This window comes from Anarhichas minor, unplaced genomic scaffold (assembly GCF_050575085.1).
Source record: "Anarhichas minor isolate MPS153535 unplaced genomic scaffold, ASM5057508v1 ptg000043l, whole genome shotgun sequence".
NCBI classification, from domain to species: domain Eukaryota; kingdom Metazoa; phylum Chordata; class Actinopteri; order Perciformes; family Anarhichadidae; genus Anarhichas; species Anarhichas minor.
Genome location: NW_027466489.1, coordinates 8,245,478 through 8,263,836, shown reverse-complemented (window position 1 = coordinate 8,263,836; position 18,359 = coordinate 8,245,478). Strand labels below are relative to the sequence as shown.

The 18,359-nt window shown below is 41.6% G+C and overlaps 1 protein-coding gene across 1 annotated transcript in view; it reads right to left on the bottom strand.

The window, feature by feature from the left end:
- The window catches only part of cdh22 (cadherin 22), a 78,380-nt gene that overhangs the window by 42,142 nt on the left and 17,879 nt on the right, over window positions 1-18,359 (bottom strand). The window contains exons 3-5 of the mRNA XM_076111011.1: window positions 5,500-5,619; window positions 2,452-2,619; window positions 440-621 (exon numbers count right to left, since the gene is read on the bottom strand). Coding sequence (XP_075967126.1) covers window positions 440-621; window positions 2,452-2,619; window positions 5,500-5,619 — 470 coding nt within the window. The remainder of the gene's footprint in view (window positions 1-439; window positions 622-2,451; window positions 2,620-5,499; window positions 5,620-18,359) is intronic.

The window sequence follows — 18,359 nt, the reverse complement described above, 5'->3', positions numbered from 1 at the left end:
GTCAAGCAGCAGATGCCCAGTCACTTGCTGATTTCTAGCCAAAAGAATCCCAATCACTTTTCATACGATTGTACCATATATGGTAAGGATTGGTGTGTGTGACAAGGAAGCCTGATATAATATTTAAAAGATTAATTAAAAAAAACTAGCATACCTGGTGATGGTAGCTACTTAGATTTTTGAGTTACCCTTTTCCAGCGCAAACACGCCATCTCTTGATTCTCGTTTATAATTTGAAACAGAGGAAGGAATATCTCTAAGCCTGATCATTTACCTCATTGGTGGCATGCTGTGGAGGAAAGACACTGATTAACCAGATATTGTGTTTGCAATGAAAAGTATTTGTATGTTTTTTTTTTTTTTTTGCCTTTTTACTGGTGAAAATCGGCTTAACAGACAACAGAAACAGCAGTGCAGCATTCGTTTAAGTTAACTGTACCTTCTTGATGGAGATAACAGCTTCCTGTGTCTCTACATCTGTGGTGACCTTGAAGAGCTCCCCTTCCTCTTTGATCAGATAGCTCATGTCTGTGTTCTCTCCCATGTCTGCATCTGTTGCAATGACGCGTCCAACTGGTGTCCCCACAGCGGCCCCCTCTGACACAGAAAACTGGTACATCTCTGGTACATGGAGTAGGTGGCCGAAGGTGGAAATCACATTGACGGATAAAACAAGGAGAGTTTGGTTTAGCAAATGAACAGAGGGAAGACGTGAAAGAAAACCAGCGTAGGAGTAATAGAACACCACAAAAGAGGAAGGATGAGAGACAAAGGCGACGTGGAGAAGAAGAGGAAAAACAACGGCAGTGGAGGAAAGATAGATGGATGGCTGTAGGTGGAGAGGTTGGAAGTGAGAATAGTGGTAGAGGAGATGGATTGGGAGCAGAAACAGAAAAGAAGGAGGAGGAAGGGATGAGAGAGTAACAAAGATAAAGAGAGGAAGAGACGGGTAGTGAAAAAATGAAGTTGGGTTGGGATTGTAATGAATGAACAGCAACAAGTAGACCTCAGGCGGTTATTGTAGGTGTGACTATTGCATTCACATAAAAGGGAGTGTGCAAAATAATATTTTGTCCGTACACATCAATGTCTTCCATCTGAACACATGACAGTAAACAGTAGCCCTACTTGTATCCTTGTTAAAATATAATTACATCAATATAATAATCAATTGTAACTCTGTTGAAATTGCATTAATAAAAGATAACAACAACAAAGCAGGTATTATAGTTAGTAATCCGCATGATCAATTATATGATGACTATTATTTGTGCTGACACATGTAGGCAATCCTAAATCTGAAGTTCTGTTCAAATGACAGAACAGACTGAATAAAAGGTATACGATCTGCCAGAGTCCATTATGAACAAGATACAAAGATAAAAGCAAAAAAGATGAAACTTTATGTGAACACATCAAAGTCCTTACATATACAGAACGTCGTCTTCCCTTGCATCTTATTTATGAAGCTGCTTTCCAATCTCTTTCTATTCCCTCACACCACACTGACGATACTATAATCCTGCAGGGTTTATCCTTCTGACTGGATAAATAGGATTTACTGAGATGGAAAAAAAGGATTTGTACAGAAATAAGAAAAGGTGTGTGGAGGCATATCAAATACAATCCACCAGGTTGTCAGATCCTGTTCCCTCTGATGTAACAGAAGTAACAGTCTTCTGGTTTAAATCTAAAAAAGAGGGCAAAATGAAGAGTAGAAATGAAAGCAAGAAAAGGAAGTGGCCAACTATTTTAGTATTTTATTCATGAATATATTAATAACATGTCAGTAATTGGGAAGAACATTAGTGGCTAGGGAAATCTGACTTTTAAATGTACTCACTTTTTATTGTGCTACAAGTACTTCTGATGGTCCAATATGTCAAAAAATAAATGAGACTCTTGAAGCTGTTTGCTCTAAGGAGACTTTCTTTTAACTCTTTGCGTGGTGAGCTGCATGTTTTACCTGTTACGCATCTGTGCAATTAAAAGATAAGTAAAAGCTATTCAGCCCCAAAACGACCTGACCATCATAAACACGTAACATTACGATGAGGGAACAATAAACAGTATTGATTCAGTCCTCTCTTCAGCCTCGCTTCAAAAGACTGATCAAATGTGCGGTGCAACGTATCAATTCTCCACACTTTGTTAGGGGCTACAGGTTCGTAGACTCATGAATTTAAGTTAGTTGACTTTCTTGGACTACACACAGGCCATTCGATATAGTCTCTGATGCTGCCACTGCATATTGGTGTCAGCGGCCAGCAGGTTGCAAACTATATTGCGTGTCTTTTATCATCCTCTCAGTGTTTCTCATGTGTCGGCTCATTGCTCTCCTCCATCGCTGAACTCTCACTTCGGTCTTTTACATTCTCAGACATTTCCTACCTGTGTCTCACCGTCTCTGTCACTTGCCCTAAAGTAAGATCATGTGCAGGAGACACTCACTCTGTGGGAAGCGCGGCGGGTTGTCGTTAACATCTGTGATCACTATGGTCACCGTGGTGGAGCCGGAGAGGCCGCCCATTTGTCCTGCCATGTCTGTTGCCTTGACGACCAATTCATACCGCTCCTGCGTCTCACGGTCCAAATCTGCCACTGCTGTCATGATGATTCCTAATGAGTGAGGGATGGAGGAGAGATCGAAGGAGAGAGACAAGAGCGAGAGAGTGGGGAAAAGTAGGAGTAGTAAATGAGGTCACGGGAAAGGTTGCATTAGTGGTTAGCAGTTATATAAGCACTGTATTATGGAGACATACAATGTATCAGAATCAGAATCAGAATCAGAACCGTTTATTGCCATGTATGTTGAGCATACAAGGAATTTGGCGTGACGGGAGGTGCAAACATTTAACAAGCAACAACAATCAGTGCAAGTAGAAACATATTAAAATTTACAAGAGATATAAAATAAATGAAATATAAAATAAAGATGAAATATAAAATAAAGTGAAATCTAAAATAAAGTGCACAAACGAACAGATAACAGGACTATAAACAAGTGAGATGTAAGTGTAGTGTAAAGTGTCGAGTGTAATAGAAGGGATGCAGGGGAGTGACCGGTGGGAATTTGTCCTGGGGTGACAGAGTCAGTGGGGGACCCGGGCTCTGTTAATGAGCCCGACTGCGGACGGGAAGAAGCTGTTCGTGTGGCGTGAGGTCTTGGTCCTGATGGACCTCAGCCTCCTACCAGATGGAAGGGGCACAAACAGTTTTTGTCCAGGGTGAGAGGGGTCGGCTACAATCTTTCTTGCTCGCTTCAGGGTCCTTGAAGCGAACAAGTCCTGGAGGGACGGCAGATTGCAGCCAATCACCCTCTCGGCAGAGCGGATGATGCGTTGCAGCCTGCCCTTGTCCTTGGCAGTGGCTGCAGTGTACCAGACTGTGATGGAGGAGCAGAGGATGGACTCAATGATGGCTGTGTAGAAATGCACCATCATTGTCTTTGGCAGGTTGAATTTCTTCAGCTGCCTCAGGAAGTACATCCTCTGCTGAGCCTTTTTAGTGATGGAGCTGATGTTCAGCTCCCACTTGAGGTCCTGGGATATGTGCAGCACATTCCACTTCCCCTCCTCAGGCTGGCTGGATTGAAGACATCGTGTCACAGTTGCACCTCTGCTCATACAACCTTTTTTATGGCTCAGCTGTATTAAAAGGAATAATATATAGGGGTGGAATGAAGGCATGCCTCAGTCACACCGACTGGCATCAAAACTCATCCAATGAAGACTGCACTAAAACTTAAGAAGTGTATCTCCAAAGGGCAAGCAAGGGACATGGAGAAAGTGATATAATATAGTGAGTGAGTTAGAAGGCACAGAGAGAGAGAGAGAGAGAGAGAGAGAGAGAGAGAGAGAGAGAGAGGGAAAACTGTATGCAATGGCATTGTTCACTCCAGAGTGCATATTCTGTTGCATTTTAGCACAGTTAGTGGTGAGATGAAAACAGAATCTGTAGGCAACAGAACAAGATTTTGGCATCGGCAGCGTTCTGGTTTCCATTTGAAGTCTGTTTGAAGTCCAAGTGCTATTGTTTAGGAGGCTTCGGTGGCAGGCAGGTAAACAGTCTGTGCGGGGGGGCAGAAGAGTTTAAACGGCTATCGTCTGACAACGATCTAGCTTAATAAACATACTGGCTACTTGTGACGCAATCCGGTTGTTGAGGTCATCTCTCAACTTTTTTCTCGCATCTCAAGTTGCTAATCGGATTGAAGACAATGACCGGGTACGGGAAAGTGTTGATCCAGATATCAGTTATCCAGATATCCACTGTCTACACTGGAACCACAGAGACATTGGACCTTGTCTCCAGAGGCTTATCGTGGTCAGACCGAGCCAATAGGTCCCGAGATTATATGTTAGATGTGACTCTGGACCACAATGTCTTGTTGTCATCAGGACGAAAAAATATGGCATTTGCCACCTGAAGTTTCCATAAAAACTATATTTGGTTACTCAAACAGCCAGTACTGTGGTCTCTCTATCTATATCTGTCTCTATCACAAACTAGCACATAGTCCTTCTTGGTTTAAAAGAGACATTCTCACTCTTGGCCCAGTAGCAGCAGCATCAGTAGCTGGCTGGTTTACTGTGCAATAGTAATATAATTCCACTTTAGCCCTTGGGATTTTCCACATCAGAATCTATTGATGCATTTCCTGGGCTTGGTGTGCTGTCTCACTCCCAAAAGTTTGCATTGTGTTGGGTACACAACTCACTGATTCACATTTAGCCCAGGGCCATGTTCTATGAGTAGCCAAAATATAGTACATGCAGCACTGGAGTCAAGGAGGGAGACAGATGACATGCTCCTCTTTCATCCACCAAAGGCCAGAGGGGATGCATCTAAATTAGGGTTGTCACAAGTACAGGCCCAATCCGCAGCTAGTATACAGCACCATTGCTCCAACATCATGGTAGAGACTATATGTAGATGGGTCTACATGGACTGAATGAATGCAGTCAGTTAAGTCTATGCGATCCACATTCCAATGCATATCAAGGAGCCTTAACATTAACACAGTAATAGGGCCGCGTACGCCGACTGTGAAATAGAGCAGCCTCAGTATGATAATGCATTGCATTAATATTAAAAAAGGATGATGTTCGAATATTTTTTTACTTATATCAATTGCATTTCTGTTCTTATCTCGCGAGGCAATGCAAATCTAATTCTACTGTGTATCTACAAAACTATCTATCCTGCCATTTGGGTCTTGGCTACTTTACAAATTGAGAAGAAATATGTTGTATTTCCAGATAAAGGATGCAGTGTTAGTTGTTTTTTTTGTGTCTATTAGTAGTTATTGGCTGAAACTTTATAATATGCTTGTTTTTGGCCAATTTATTATATGGTTTTGGCCACAGAATTTTGATTGATCTGGGAATTGTGGTCTCCGGGCTTGACATTGATTAACGTTTTGTAGCAAAAGAGAAGAAGCACAAACAAAGTAGCAGGAGTAGGGAGGGCTGAATGTGTTGCTGTTATAATTCTTACCTGTGTGTCTGTCAACAGTGAAAATCTTTTCTCCATCCAGTACACTATACACCACTCTAGCACTGCTGCCGTATGCAGGGTCGTCAGCATCTGATGCAGTAACCTTCATAACGGATGTTCCTGTTGAAAAGAGACGACATTTTGTCAAAAAATAAATAAATAAAAGCTTCTGAGCCAGGAGGCCACTGGGGAAACTTTAGACAAGTGCTGGAATTGTACACTGTGGAAGGGCTGATGTGGGAATGTGGGTGTTTATTCCATGCGTCTGTCTGTGTGTAAGCGTGTGTGTGTGTGTGTGCGTGTGTGTGTATGTAAAACTCAACTTACAACGTACTTATATCTTTGCAAGGACCAACATGAGTTGAAGACGTTGAGAGTGAGGAGATTTGTTCAAAGTAGTGCCCGTACTTACTCTTCTGAAGAGCGGCCTGAGGGCAACGCATTGTTGTTATGGTTCAACAAAGATTTTGGTTTAGGTCAAGGTTAAGAGAGACGGGTAAAAGTTGTGGTTAAGCACGCAGATGTGATGATTACGGGGTTGTGAGCTAGGAAATGCAGCACATTGATATGGGGGACTCACAAGTAAAGTAACAGCAATGAATGTGAATGAGTTTGTGCCGAGACCTGTTTGTGTGTACTTGCATACTCTGTGATTATACTTGGGAGAGACAGGTTAATGCATTTAGATAGCCCTGCACCAGGTAGCTATTTTATCTCGTTTTTTAAACAAATTTTTTGTTATGTTGAAATTACCTTTTCACTACACCGATGCTCAGAGCTGTCTTTGCCTCTCATCGGCAAGGAAGTTGCACTCAGAGATGAAAGGAAACATGGAGGCATAAAGTCAACATTTATCTTCAAAGACTGTTAGAAGCTGAAGAAATCTACAACAAACAATTACTTGTGATTACCGCGCTTAGGCAGAGAATAGAATCATTTTCACATGAAACCTCAAAATTTGAATTTGTGGAGCAGGTGTTAAAGTAATTATTTCAGAGTAGTATATTTGTCAACAGTATGCATACACAAGCCCATGGCAGCAAATAGACTGGCACATCTCTCCATTTAGTCACACATTTTAGTGAAAGCTCGGCCTAAAGCCTTTAAAACTTCATTTTAGCGGTTAGGAAACAACTGTATACTTGCCTTTCAGCAAATGAGCATTTTCTTTTCTTTTCTATAAATTATTTCACTCTCAGGAAAAATAAAATAAAAAGGGAGACGTTACTGGGCGCCATAGGTCCTCAAGGACAAGAAGTCGGTCTTTGTCTCCACGCTTCTGGCCAATGCTACGGGTAATTACTGACAGCTGGTGTTGTCCACCAAAGGTCACCGCTGAAGCCTTTCTCAGAGCCCTGTCATGCTACCGTCCAGCCACATAATGGCCATATGCTAATTATGCTAATTAGCGGGAAGTGTCAGAGCACTGTTTGTTTCCTGTCATCCAATGGAGCTCTTAAGGGGCAAAGAGGGAAGGAGAGGCCAGTGGATTATCATTAAAGTCAGCTGGCCATTAAATCAGACAGTTCAGATCACTATCCTGTTACTGTCGCCGATAGCACTCTTTTCTTCGCCCCTTTATGTCGATAGGAACTGGCCCGTTTGCATTCGAACAGCATATGAACAGCATACGACACAGTATTCTACCTGGTCGATGATAAGAGTGAAATAAATGAGGGTTGTTCAGTTTTGCAGCTATTCTGATCTACATGGGAATGTGACAAATTAGCTCAAAGATAAATTATCCTGAGAAACAATTGGTGTGAAATGGGATAAGTGAGGACACAGAAATGGATGGAGGGATGGGTGGATCAGCGTTCCTCCAGCATGTGCAATTCCAAAGAATCATGAATTCTGGCACCGTCAACAGCCTTGTATCCTGATATATTGCCGCTCCCAGTGGATTCAAACGCACTGCATGTTAAATAGGATGGAATGAGCTTTTAATTCATATTCTGAGTTGTACAATACAGTCATTACTCCATCCAAACATACCACAGTGCACACCACCCTGATCCTTAGAAGATCAAGATAAGCTGCATCTCAGTTGGCGAATGAGTGAGATATCGTCCTTATCATATTGAAAACACAAGGCTGTATAGGTATTTTCATTACTGGCAGCAGGAAGGGGAGAGCTAATTCTGCCTACATGGTTGGCCTTACCGCTGTGGGTCCAACAAAGTCATTTTCGTCCATGGGATTACTCCCTTATCTTAATTTTCCCCAGGTAACAATCAGTTTGATGCTCAGCTGTTTCTGGGTAAAGGCTTGCAGCAACGTCAGATGGCTTGGAAGAACTATATAAATGCAAATGCTTCTTTATTGTGTTTATATTAAAAAGAGAAGTGAACCAGGGAGTTTGGCACTTGGGTTCTTATTAAAGCTCTGGCCTGCATCAGTGTTTTTAGTGGGAGAAGTCATTACTTACAGTATCTGTTGGCGTGGTTGGAATCTCACTTAAGCAGATTCTACTGTTGATGGAGTTGTGGGAATTCAATACAAATTATTGACTTTCTCAGATTCGAATTTTAATGCATATTGGAATAGGAGAAGTATGTCTAATGGAGAGAAGCTCCAGATATTCATTAGCTCAAGAGTTGTTTTTCTCTCACCAGCTAAAACTTCAATCACAAATTGCTCTCAGATGAGACAGCACGCACCGTAGCAATAATAATTTTAATTACCAAAATATACAGGTTTGTTTCTCTTTATTCCCCCTGATGGGCACATTTGTTTTGGATGAGTTTTTGGTTTCATTATACAACAAAACTGTATTTTTTCTCAACATATCTATGCAATAACACCAATGATGAAATTGAATGACCCAGTCAATTATACCTTCTGTTAGTGATGTTATTGCATATTTAAACATCACTTCAAACTTTTTGTTATCAATCAATGGTTGATATTCTCTTCTTACTGAAATGGTGTAGCCAGGTGTGTGTGTGTGTTTATTATAGTGCATTACTGTTGGGTGACCTGGTGAGGTCAAAATTGCCCTTTGACTTCTGGTTGCAATTGTCAACCAGAAGTCAGAGGGCCTGGGAACAACACGTTTAGAATTGTGACACTTGTTGAACAAATGGATATTTATTCACCTCACTTGCCTTCAGAGCCTGCAAATATTTACACCATCAAAACAACATTAACATAGAAAAGTCAGCAACGTGCTAATTTTGATATGCTAATTCTTTCAAAAGTGATTTTCAGTATAATAATTAAATGATATGACAGCAAATTCCTTTTTTGTTATGTTTCCCTAGCATTCACCAAAGCATTCATGAGAACAGTGTTTTGCAAGGTTTCTCATTGCCGTGCAACTTTAACGAGTACCGGGCTGGGCTAATCATTTAACCCTCTAGCAGAGCAAAATGCTTCAGACATAATTGGGGTTGAATACCAGCTGTTTATTTCACGATTCTTACCACTTCTATTATATTATTAATGTTTCTATGATTCTATTGTTAAAGTATAACACCTCTTTAATGCACTAAAAAGTCCCAGCAGGTATGTGAGTTTAGCAACTAATGAAGTAAAGACAATATGCTTAGAATTTGCAGCTCAGACATTAGTCCTTTCTATGAGTCTGTTTCTTACTGGTACACATGATACCTCTGACAATGCTGTAACGTTGACATGGTGGGAAGAACATGACTGAAGCAACAGTCATCACAACATATTAACATACAGTCTGTGTTGCAAATGATCTTTAAGAAGCAAACTGTTTCTCTCGAAGGATTATGTAAATAACACTCAGATGCAAAGTAACCCTGGGACCATCTCTGGTTAAATGGAGTAAGAAGTAGGGTTGTTTTTCTGGGCGTGGAGGATTCCGTGGTGGGCGAAGATAGCTATATCGTTAGATTTATGCACAAGTTTGGTTTAATGGTATCAACACAGGCTGTCGGAATGGCTTCCCACACTATTTCAGCTCTCTGGGAGAGATGGTTCAATTACTGTGAGGGGAGCTGGAGGAGTTTGCCACGTGTGAGACACTAGACTGACAGCTATTTAAGAGGCAGACTCATAAAAGAGATTTGTGCCTATCTCAGCTGGTGTGGTACTGGTGCGAGCTTCAGTGGAGGGGTCTAACGGCTGCGGCACTGAGCCTCTTTTCCCGCTACGACCCGCCTTAATCTGCAGGACTGAGTGCTCCCCGCCCGCATTATGGATCATTTAGTAAAGCCATAAAAACTGAGGTGTTTTCACATGAAAAGTTATTTCTTCACTACTTCCACTGTGATTCATTCCTCTCTCGTCCACATAAATGCCCCAGGAGAGAAAGGCGGGGAGAGAACGAGGGAGAGAGAATAAGGGTGAGAGAGAATGAAGACTAAAGGGGAGAAAAGTCTGCCATGTCATGAATGGCAATGGCCTGCTTACCTTGATTCTCTTCCAAGAATTTGGGGATATTTTTCATTTTTTCTGACATATATTGTAAATCTATTCTTTGTTAGTCTTTGAACATTTATCTTTTACAAGATTCGATCATTATTTGCTTTGGAGACAATATTGTGGGCCAGCATGGCATGTCAACTTTACATTTGAATATCTTATTACTTTTAAGCATTTGTCTCCAGACAAACAATGGCAGAAGTTGCTATTCTAGAAGAGTAAACATTGAGGAACAAAACCTTTCCTGTGCAGACAACTTTCGACACCCTCGGATCTGCAAGCCAGGTATCAAACTTTTTTGATTGTGTCGATGCTTTGCTTGATCATATCTCTACAATAATGAAACAATTAAAAGTCCGAATTCATTTCACTTTGTGAATCAATCGTGTCATGCTTCCTCACACACTGAATCACTCTCTCTCTCTCTCTCCATCCCTCTCTCTGCCACATACACACTGATTCATACACATGGCCACACACACATATCAGCCCAAAACAATTATGTCAAGCACTGTGGTTAGGCACATAATGGTGGATGTTACTGGTCATATACATAAAGGAGGTTGGCAGAGAATATTGATTGTAAGCTGCTCCTGCCTTGTCGCATTGCTCTCTCCTGTGATTCTGCTGCTCTAAATGTCTCATCTTCTGTTAGCATGACAGGCCCCAGCTGTCCTAATGGTGACTGCAGTAATGTGCAGCCTCCTGGGCAACCTCTCTGGACCACAGCAACAGGAAGGGTGATTATTACTTTAATCCACTTGTGGAGGTCTCACATTACATACAAAAGGAGTGGGGGATTTATCTCTCAAGCTGACTATGCTGAGGGTTTTAGAGAGAGAGAGAGAGAGAGAGAGAGAGAGAGAGAGAGAGAGAGAGAGAGAGAGAGAGAGGAAATAAGGAAATAAGCCATTGTTTTGGAACAATTGTCCACAAAAGTACGGTCCCTAACTGAATGCTTTATGCTTTTTGTTGAATTACAACAAGGGCCTCTTAGTTTTTGGTTTTACGCTATAATTTGCTGCATGTGTACAGGTCACTTGCCAAAACAATACTGAAAAAAATTAATTTTGGGTGTGTTGAAGAGAACCATTCAAGTCCAGCTCAGAAATTGCTGTGGTGGTGTGAGTTTATTGAAGCATGCCGGCACACTGGTGAACTTACAGACACAGAGCAGATCTGAGCCGGTGAGTTGACCCAGAGCAAATGAAAAGGAAGCATTTTAGACAGTAAGCAAAAGCAGTGATTATACTGTGTGTAAAGAGAACAAAAGGTAAGAGAAGGCCATGATCAGACATAATGTAATTACAAAGTGGTAGCAAAATGCAGGAAGGGGGCATTTGCATTCAAACCTGCAGCAAGGACACACAGTTGGCATTTGATCAAGTCAAGGGATCAACACAGTAGGCGGCCTAAAGTAGCACCCAGGTGTCAATTGGTTAGTAAGTCTGCACCGCCCAAAATGTGTATTCTTTATCAGGTGTCACAAAGAATGTTTAAAATATCTGTACATATTGTTAAACCATTATTGACGCAGCTTTCTTTTCTTCCAGCTTTATTCTGCCCAGTGCTATTCTCTGTGTCAGTCACCACACCCATCCTACAATATGCCTGTTATTGTGTGTATTATAGATGGGGCATTGATCTTCATAAAGACACTTGAATCATACATTCCACAAGGCTTCTCCTGTGCCGCTCTGTTGGCTTTCAGTCTTGTCTATCTCCATAACTCATTTCAGATATTTTGAAAATGAAGCACCAGTTTACTAGTAGATATCTTCTCCAGGAGCAAATCATCCGATACGGATACTGCTTATGTTTAACTTATTTAGCAACTGTGTGCTAAGTCATGTTATCCTCAAAACAAATGTGCTTGATTCTTGAAATCCTCATAGTTTCAGTTGAAATTAACATTTGGTGCAAAGACAAACTGCTAAAATTTAGTTACATTAAAATAATCCTATGAAATGCACTGGGTGTTATGGCATTTACAGAGATAACACGTCTAGAGGTATTGAGGAATGCAAGAAAGCCTCAGATACTGAGATTTGTTTACTAGATAAAAATGCAGGACATTTTCTTAAAAACATATCCCTGGCGTTAAATAGCCCTAGCAGTTTGTCAATTTCTCCTACCTGCCATTATATATAAGATTAATGCCAGTCCAAGGCTAATAATGCGTTGTTAGTTCTTTGTGTTTGGTAATTCTACACTAAATCAACTTGTATCATTAGTAGATAATAGCTGAGAATAGTGGTCAGCTTAATGTCTGTTATCAGACTGCTATTTGCCTGCCTGTTGTTTTTTGGACACGGTGGCTTGTCAGTCAGCGTTACCTGAGGTTAGAGGCTACGGAACAGATGTCGTGTCGTGCCACATCTCTGCCACTCAAAGGTCCTCAGGTCCTCTCTAATGGAACCACATCAATCACAGGATTAGCTCCGTGGAAACGTTTCACCCTGTCGTGATTCCACCATCAAGAGCTGCCCCTCCTAGCCACACTTCCACCAGACTCCCTTGCTGTCACCCGACCTTTGAGTGGTAGGAAAGGATGTCTGCCTCGGTGACTAAATGGTTTCAAACCCAACAAACTGCGCTGCTTTGTCAGTCAGCTCACATAAGGACTGAAAAAAAATCTGACGGATGTCTCAGTATGCATGTTGTAACACGGTGTAATACTGATTTAAAATTGGAAAAGGCCTGTCTTTATTACTTCAATATTAGCTGGGCGTGTGGAGCATAAGCATTAGCTTGGGGTGCCACTGTGTCACTGCCAATAATGTCTGTGCAGTATGTGTCCCAGACATTGTGTCTAAAAACGCAATCCATCCAATGCTTACAATATGCCAAACTATGCCTATGTAGTATTGTTGGGCATTATACTAGTTCGACAGTACTTCAGCCTCTGGGTTTTAAAAACTTTTGAGGCGTAACTCAAAGCTACATTAATATTTAAACACTTTCCATGGCTGGGAATAACCAAAGGGAAAAAAGATGCATCCAATTCAAATATTAATGATGCTTTCCAAAACATAAATATTTGCCCAAAATGTCATCCTACGTAAGCTACCTGGTATTAACATATAAGAACCACGAAAAAGCTGTTTTTCATAAAGGTTAGTGGCAGTGGTACAGGACAGCATAAAATAGGAAAGAAATAGTTTCCCATTTCTGTTTAATTCTACAGTCACAATTATTTATCATGGTCCCTAAATAGGGATGTCCATCACATTTCTTTAATTAAATAATCATACTGAACCACAAACAATGTGTCTGTCTGTTTCTAAGGCAACAATATACTCATAATAAATATTATTACTATTATTATTATTATTATTATTACACGATACAAACCTCATGTTAGTTTCAGCTATTATTTGTTTGTCTTAAATGCACATATTGAAACAAATCTCACTCCACCAATCACTTCTCAAGCATCTGTAAACTCAACATCACTTTGGGGAAAAGTACAAAGAGGAAAGAAAACGCATACTTGATAAACAAGGAACAGCAAGCTAATGTGGAATAGACATATCATTTAAAAATAATTAGAAAACATCGGATGAAGGACGGCAACAGAGAAAATAAGACAAAAACAAATACACTTTAATTAAATGCTATTATGAACTCAATTCCAAACATTAACACATCTGAAAAATGTATGGAAAATCTAATCAAACGATAACATTCTTTGTATTCGTTAGAGTAAGAGACATCTCTTGACTATTCCGGTTTTTAATGGACCAACTTTCAAAATAAAAGAGAACTCTATCTTCATTCATTGACAATGTGAATATAGTTACTACCATCTAAGAAAATTTCACGAACAAATGATAAATCATGACTGTAACCCACATTGGAGGTCACGGCGCACTTTGGGTGAAGCTAGAAAGATTTCACATCTGATGGACATTTGGGAATATATATTTTGAAATGTGCAATTGGATACAGCAGATCCCCGGGCCTGGCAAACATGAAACCTCTTAGGTCATTCTTGTCTGGGTCATTCAGGTTTTTATGATCTTAGTTTGTATATTGTGCGCCCCTGGAACTCCTCCATATGAGAAAAATCCAGAGGTGGTTCTGCCACCTCAGCCTCGATCCAGTGCAGAACAAGAGGTGAACGGTGACCATTCCTCTCTCACTGCAGTGAGACCTGGCATACTACTCAGGGTCCCAGTAGGGAGAGGGATGCGTCCCTCTCTGGATGGGGTGGAAACCTTGCACACACTCTCTAGCACCACAGTAGGATTTACCTGGTGCTGTTTGCACTTAGGGGGTCCCCCTTTTGAGTCAATAGGGCAAATCTCTCTCAAGATACCTTCTCTCAATACAGCGCGCTTCCTAACACTGACATTGGCCAGGAAGAGAGTGGGTGACCTATGTGCGCTGTCAGTCTCGCCGTCCTGCCTTTCTTTTAGAGAGGACGGAAGAGCAAATCCCTTGCAAAACTCCTTTTCGTCAAGAAGCATGTCTCTGAAAGGATCTTTCCCTCCGGCTCATCGGAATGAGGCAGAAGAAATGTCTCACTGACAATAAGTGCAGGCTTTGTCTCAGTACGCCTTACGCATGTTTAACATGAAGAGGATGCAGCAACTGTTTGTTCATTGCAGAGCGCAATCACAAGGCGTGGCCTTTCAAAACATAATTTGTCTCACTGGCTGTGTGGCGCCATCACACAAGCATACAGTGCAGCGGGAGTAGAGCCTCCGCAGGGCATCGTTGCAAACTCCACAAGTGCTTTATCGTCATCCATGGTTCTCCCCAGAAGAATGATCGTTTTCAGACATCTGCGCAGCGGCATCCTGGGCTTCTCCGTGCTATTCCATCCCTTTCTATCGAGATGTGTCCGAATCCTCCCTGACTCATTCTGTGTTAAATGTGTTTAACGGTTGTTGGAGCGCTGCAGATCTTGCGCTTTTACGCACGTATGGTGTGCCTCTAATTCGATCATCATCGTTTAGTGCAGGGGTCACCAACCTTTTTGAAACTGAGAGCTACTTCAAGGGTACTGACTAGTAAAGGGTTACTTGTTTGATACAAACTTCCTGAATAACAAAGTTGCACAGATCACCTTAATAATAATAGAAGAGACTGTCTGATCACATGTCAATGTTAATTATTCCTCACAATAATTATTAATAATGATTTCCACAACAATGATGGTAGGAAACACAGATATATTTAAACATTTATTTCTGTTGATCTGTTTCAACATTTGAAAGTCAGAGGTATCACATCTCTGATATTTTTGTATCATCACATGATCAAAGCCGGTTACTTTTGCACATAACGCCTGCTGTTGAATGATGCAGTGGTAATGTAGAAATGTTGGGAAGTCTGGGTCACCTTTGCAGCCTGAAGCCTGAATGCCGGCCCGTCATGGCGGGAGCCCCGTCTGTTGTCACCGACACCAGCTTTTCTAATGGTACCTTTTTTTCTATGAAGAAACTAGTAAAAAAGTCTTGTCTATAGCTGAGGTGGGGATCCAACCCTCCGAGGCGCGCAAGTGTCTTCGGGCACCCGCGTTCAAACCTCTAGTCTGGGGCATTTTCAGTCAGATTGCGTTGCCTCGCCTCTACCCCCGCCACCCACGAGTTGTTGCCTCGCGGCCTGTTCTGAGGACTGACGGACCTGACGACGGGGGTGCACTATGAGTAAAGGGATAGCCCTCTAATCTGTGGGCCCCTCTGGCTCCACTTAAACCAACTGATAAAATGCCGCTTTCAATTTTTAAATATAACAAAATATTGCGTGCAGGGATGAACCCAATAGCGACACTCTGGGGTTACAGAACGTAACTAATGTTGTAATTAGATGTGAGCTTGTTAACATGTTGCAATACATTGTAAACGGAGACTTTGAATGCATCCCTGTTGCTGTGGTTACTCATGTACTTGGCGTGTGAGTGTATGTGAATGAACATTTAGATTAGATCCTGATGGGAAGGTGACACCTTGCACGGGAGCATCTGCCATCAGCATATGAATGTGTGTGTGTGTGGGAATGGGTGAATTTTGACAAACAGTGTTTTGAGTGTTCAGAAGACTCGAAAGGCGCTGTATGATGTCCATTTACCATTTTTGCCAAATATGAATTTGATGTTTTTATAATGGAAGGATGGGTGTTTTAAATGAATGGACCTGTAAATCTCAGATTACCTCGCAAATGGACATCAGGCATCATTAGCTTTTCAAATCGTAGGTGATTTACATAATGCTAGGACCATTTTTATTCATAAAATATACCATGGATGGTGAGCCATAAAGAGAAGGATGACCTGTTGGTTTGTAAGTGAACATCCATAAATCAAATAGACCTATAATGCTATTATTCATTTCTTCATTTCCTTTAAAGGAGCTGTATTTAACATTCTGACCATTAATATAGAAGCAAACTATATTCATGTAAATATATAGTGTAGTAATGTCTACCTGAGCAGGGAATGAAGTCGCTCTCCCTCTGTGTGTATTGTTATCGGAGCTTCTGCTTGTTTTGTTGACATCGCGGGGCTGCCCGCATCAGCTTTCAGTGCATTTGAGCTTGCCCCACTTAGCTCACGGCTGCTGCTGACAATTCTGTCCTGACTGACACCCACCCTCCGCTTCCCCCTCAGGTAAACACTGTTAGCTCTGTCAGCACTTTTGCTGCATTGTAGTTTGCGCTGATAGCACCGTCACCATGTTGAGAGCCGTTTAGAGGCAATAGAAATACCTCCCAATCTCAGGTTTTGCACCTGAAAAACACTGAAATATGTAAAATAATAAAACTGATAGAAGGCAATTAAACAAACTCTTTTTCATTTTCTTTGGAGTGGACAAAGTGCACAGTCACACATATTCACACAGAGGAGCAAAATTACTTGTTGAGAGGCGCGGAGGAATGTACTTCTGGTGTGGACAACATTGCCTCAGCCAACGATGAGGACCTTGGTAATTATTTCCTAAAAAGCCCACTGTCTCTCTGCATATAAATGACGTGAAACTGCTTGAAACTGACAGCCATCAACAGGGTAGCTATCTGCTCAGGTGAGGTGACTGGAGAAGGCAGAATTGCGGTGTCCCCACCTGCCAGAGTGTTCACTGCAGCGATTTTACACACAAAAACTACATGAAAACTAAAATCGTACTTGGTCATTTAGGCTAAGCACAATATTAGAAGTACCGTAATTACTAAAGATTATTGGCACTCTGTAGTGCCATTGTTTAATGCTATTGGATTTGTACAACCGATAATAATAATTTCATCAGCAGTGGTTCGCTGCACAGCTTGACCACCAGCTGAGGCCCTGTCCACACTACTCCGTTTTTACTCCGTATTTGCTACGTTTACACTGAGCAGCCACACTACGCCGGAGTTTTGGAGCACCCTAAACGGAGGGATCTGAAAACTCCGGCGAGGTTGGAGGTGTTTGAGAACTCCGGGGTTGCGTTTGCGTGTGGACGGTCGGATACGGATGTGCTTAGAAAAAATTACGCCCACACCCGTGTTCGCTACTGGATTGGTTCTTGGCAACCATGACGTCTCCGTCCCTGATTCGTCACACTCACTATCACATGACCCGTACCCGGAAGAAAACAAACTGGGCTACCAGCGATTCATTTCAACATGGATAACTAATTGCAAGCGTTGCTGCTAGCACAACAGCTAGCAGCAGCTATGCAGTAAAAGTCTGCATTTCTGTGGAGGAAGCAGCTGTTATTGGAGTGATTAGCGAGCGGCGTGACCGGCATCAGCCCTATGGAGCAGCTCGTTGTTTTTAGATTCTAATGAGAAGACATGCTGCTCTAACGTTTTACTTCTTCCGTTTGGTAGCCTTGAGAGACCTTAGTCTGTAAGTATGTATTTATGGAGCATGAAAATATGTACGTAGATATATTCTATTCGCGTGTTTAGTATAACATTTGTGTTGTATTAAATGCTAATCGCGGTTAGCATTTCTCCATTGGCGGTAATGTTAAAATTAGCTTAGAAGCTAGCTAGGCGGACATGTTACATGCTGGCTATATCGTGGATTGTTGTTTTGTATTCGTGTAATGTGTATAGGGACAGTTCGTAAAGCCATATTTCATATTGTGCTTCCACAGTTTTACAAATAAAGATTCACACTGAAGTCTTGAAACTCTTCTATGGATTCCATGGTCTTTATTTCACGGATCTACTGTTAGCGATCTGCTAAGCTTTCCTGCACGAAGGAAGAGCAGAATAGAGTGAGAGACGTGTGTTGACCACATGTATGGACCCATATTCTAGTAAACGTTTACGTGTAAGTGTTGATTTTAAAGTAAATTTGATGTGAGAGAGATAGACCCGCACCGCTGTAATGCTAATCGCGGTTAGCATTTCTCCATTGGCGGTAATGTTAAAATTAGCTTAGAAGCTAGCTAGGCGGACATGACGTTCAGAGCTACTAGTGAGAACAGACATCAACAACACGGAGGAAACGAGTGAGAGACCACATTGAT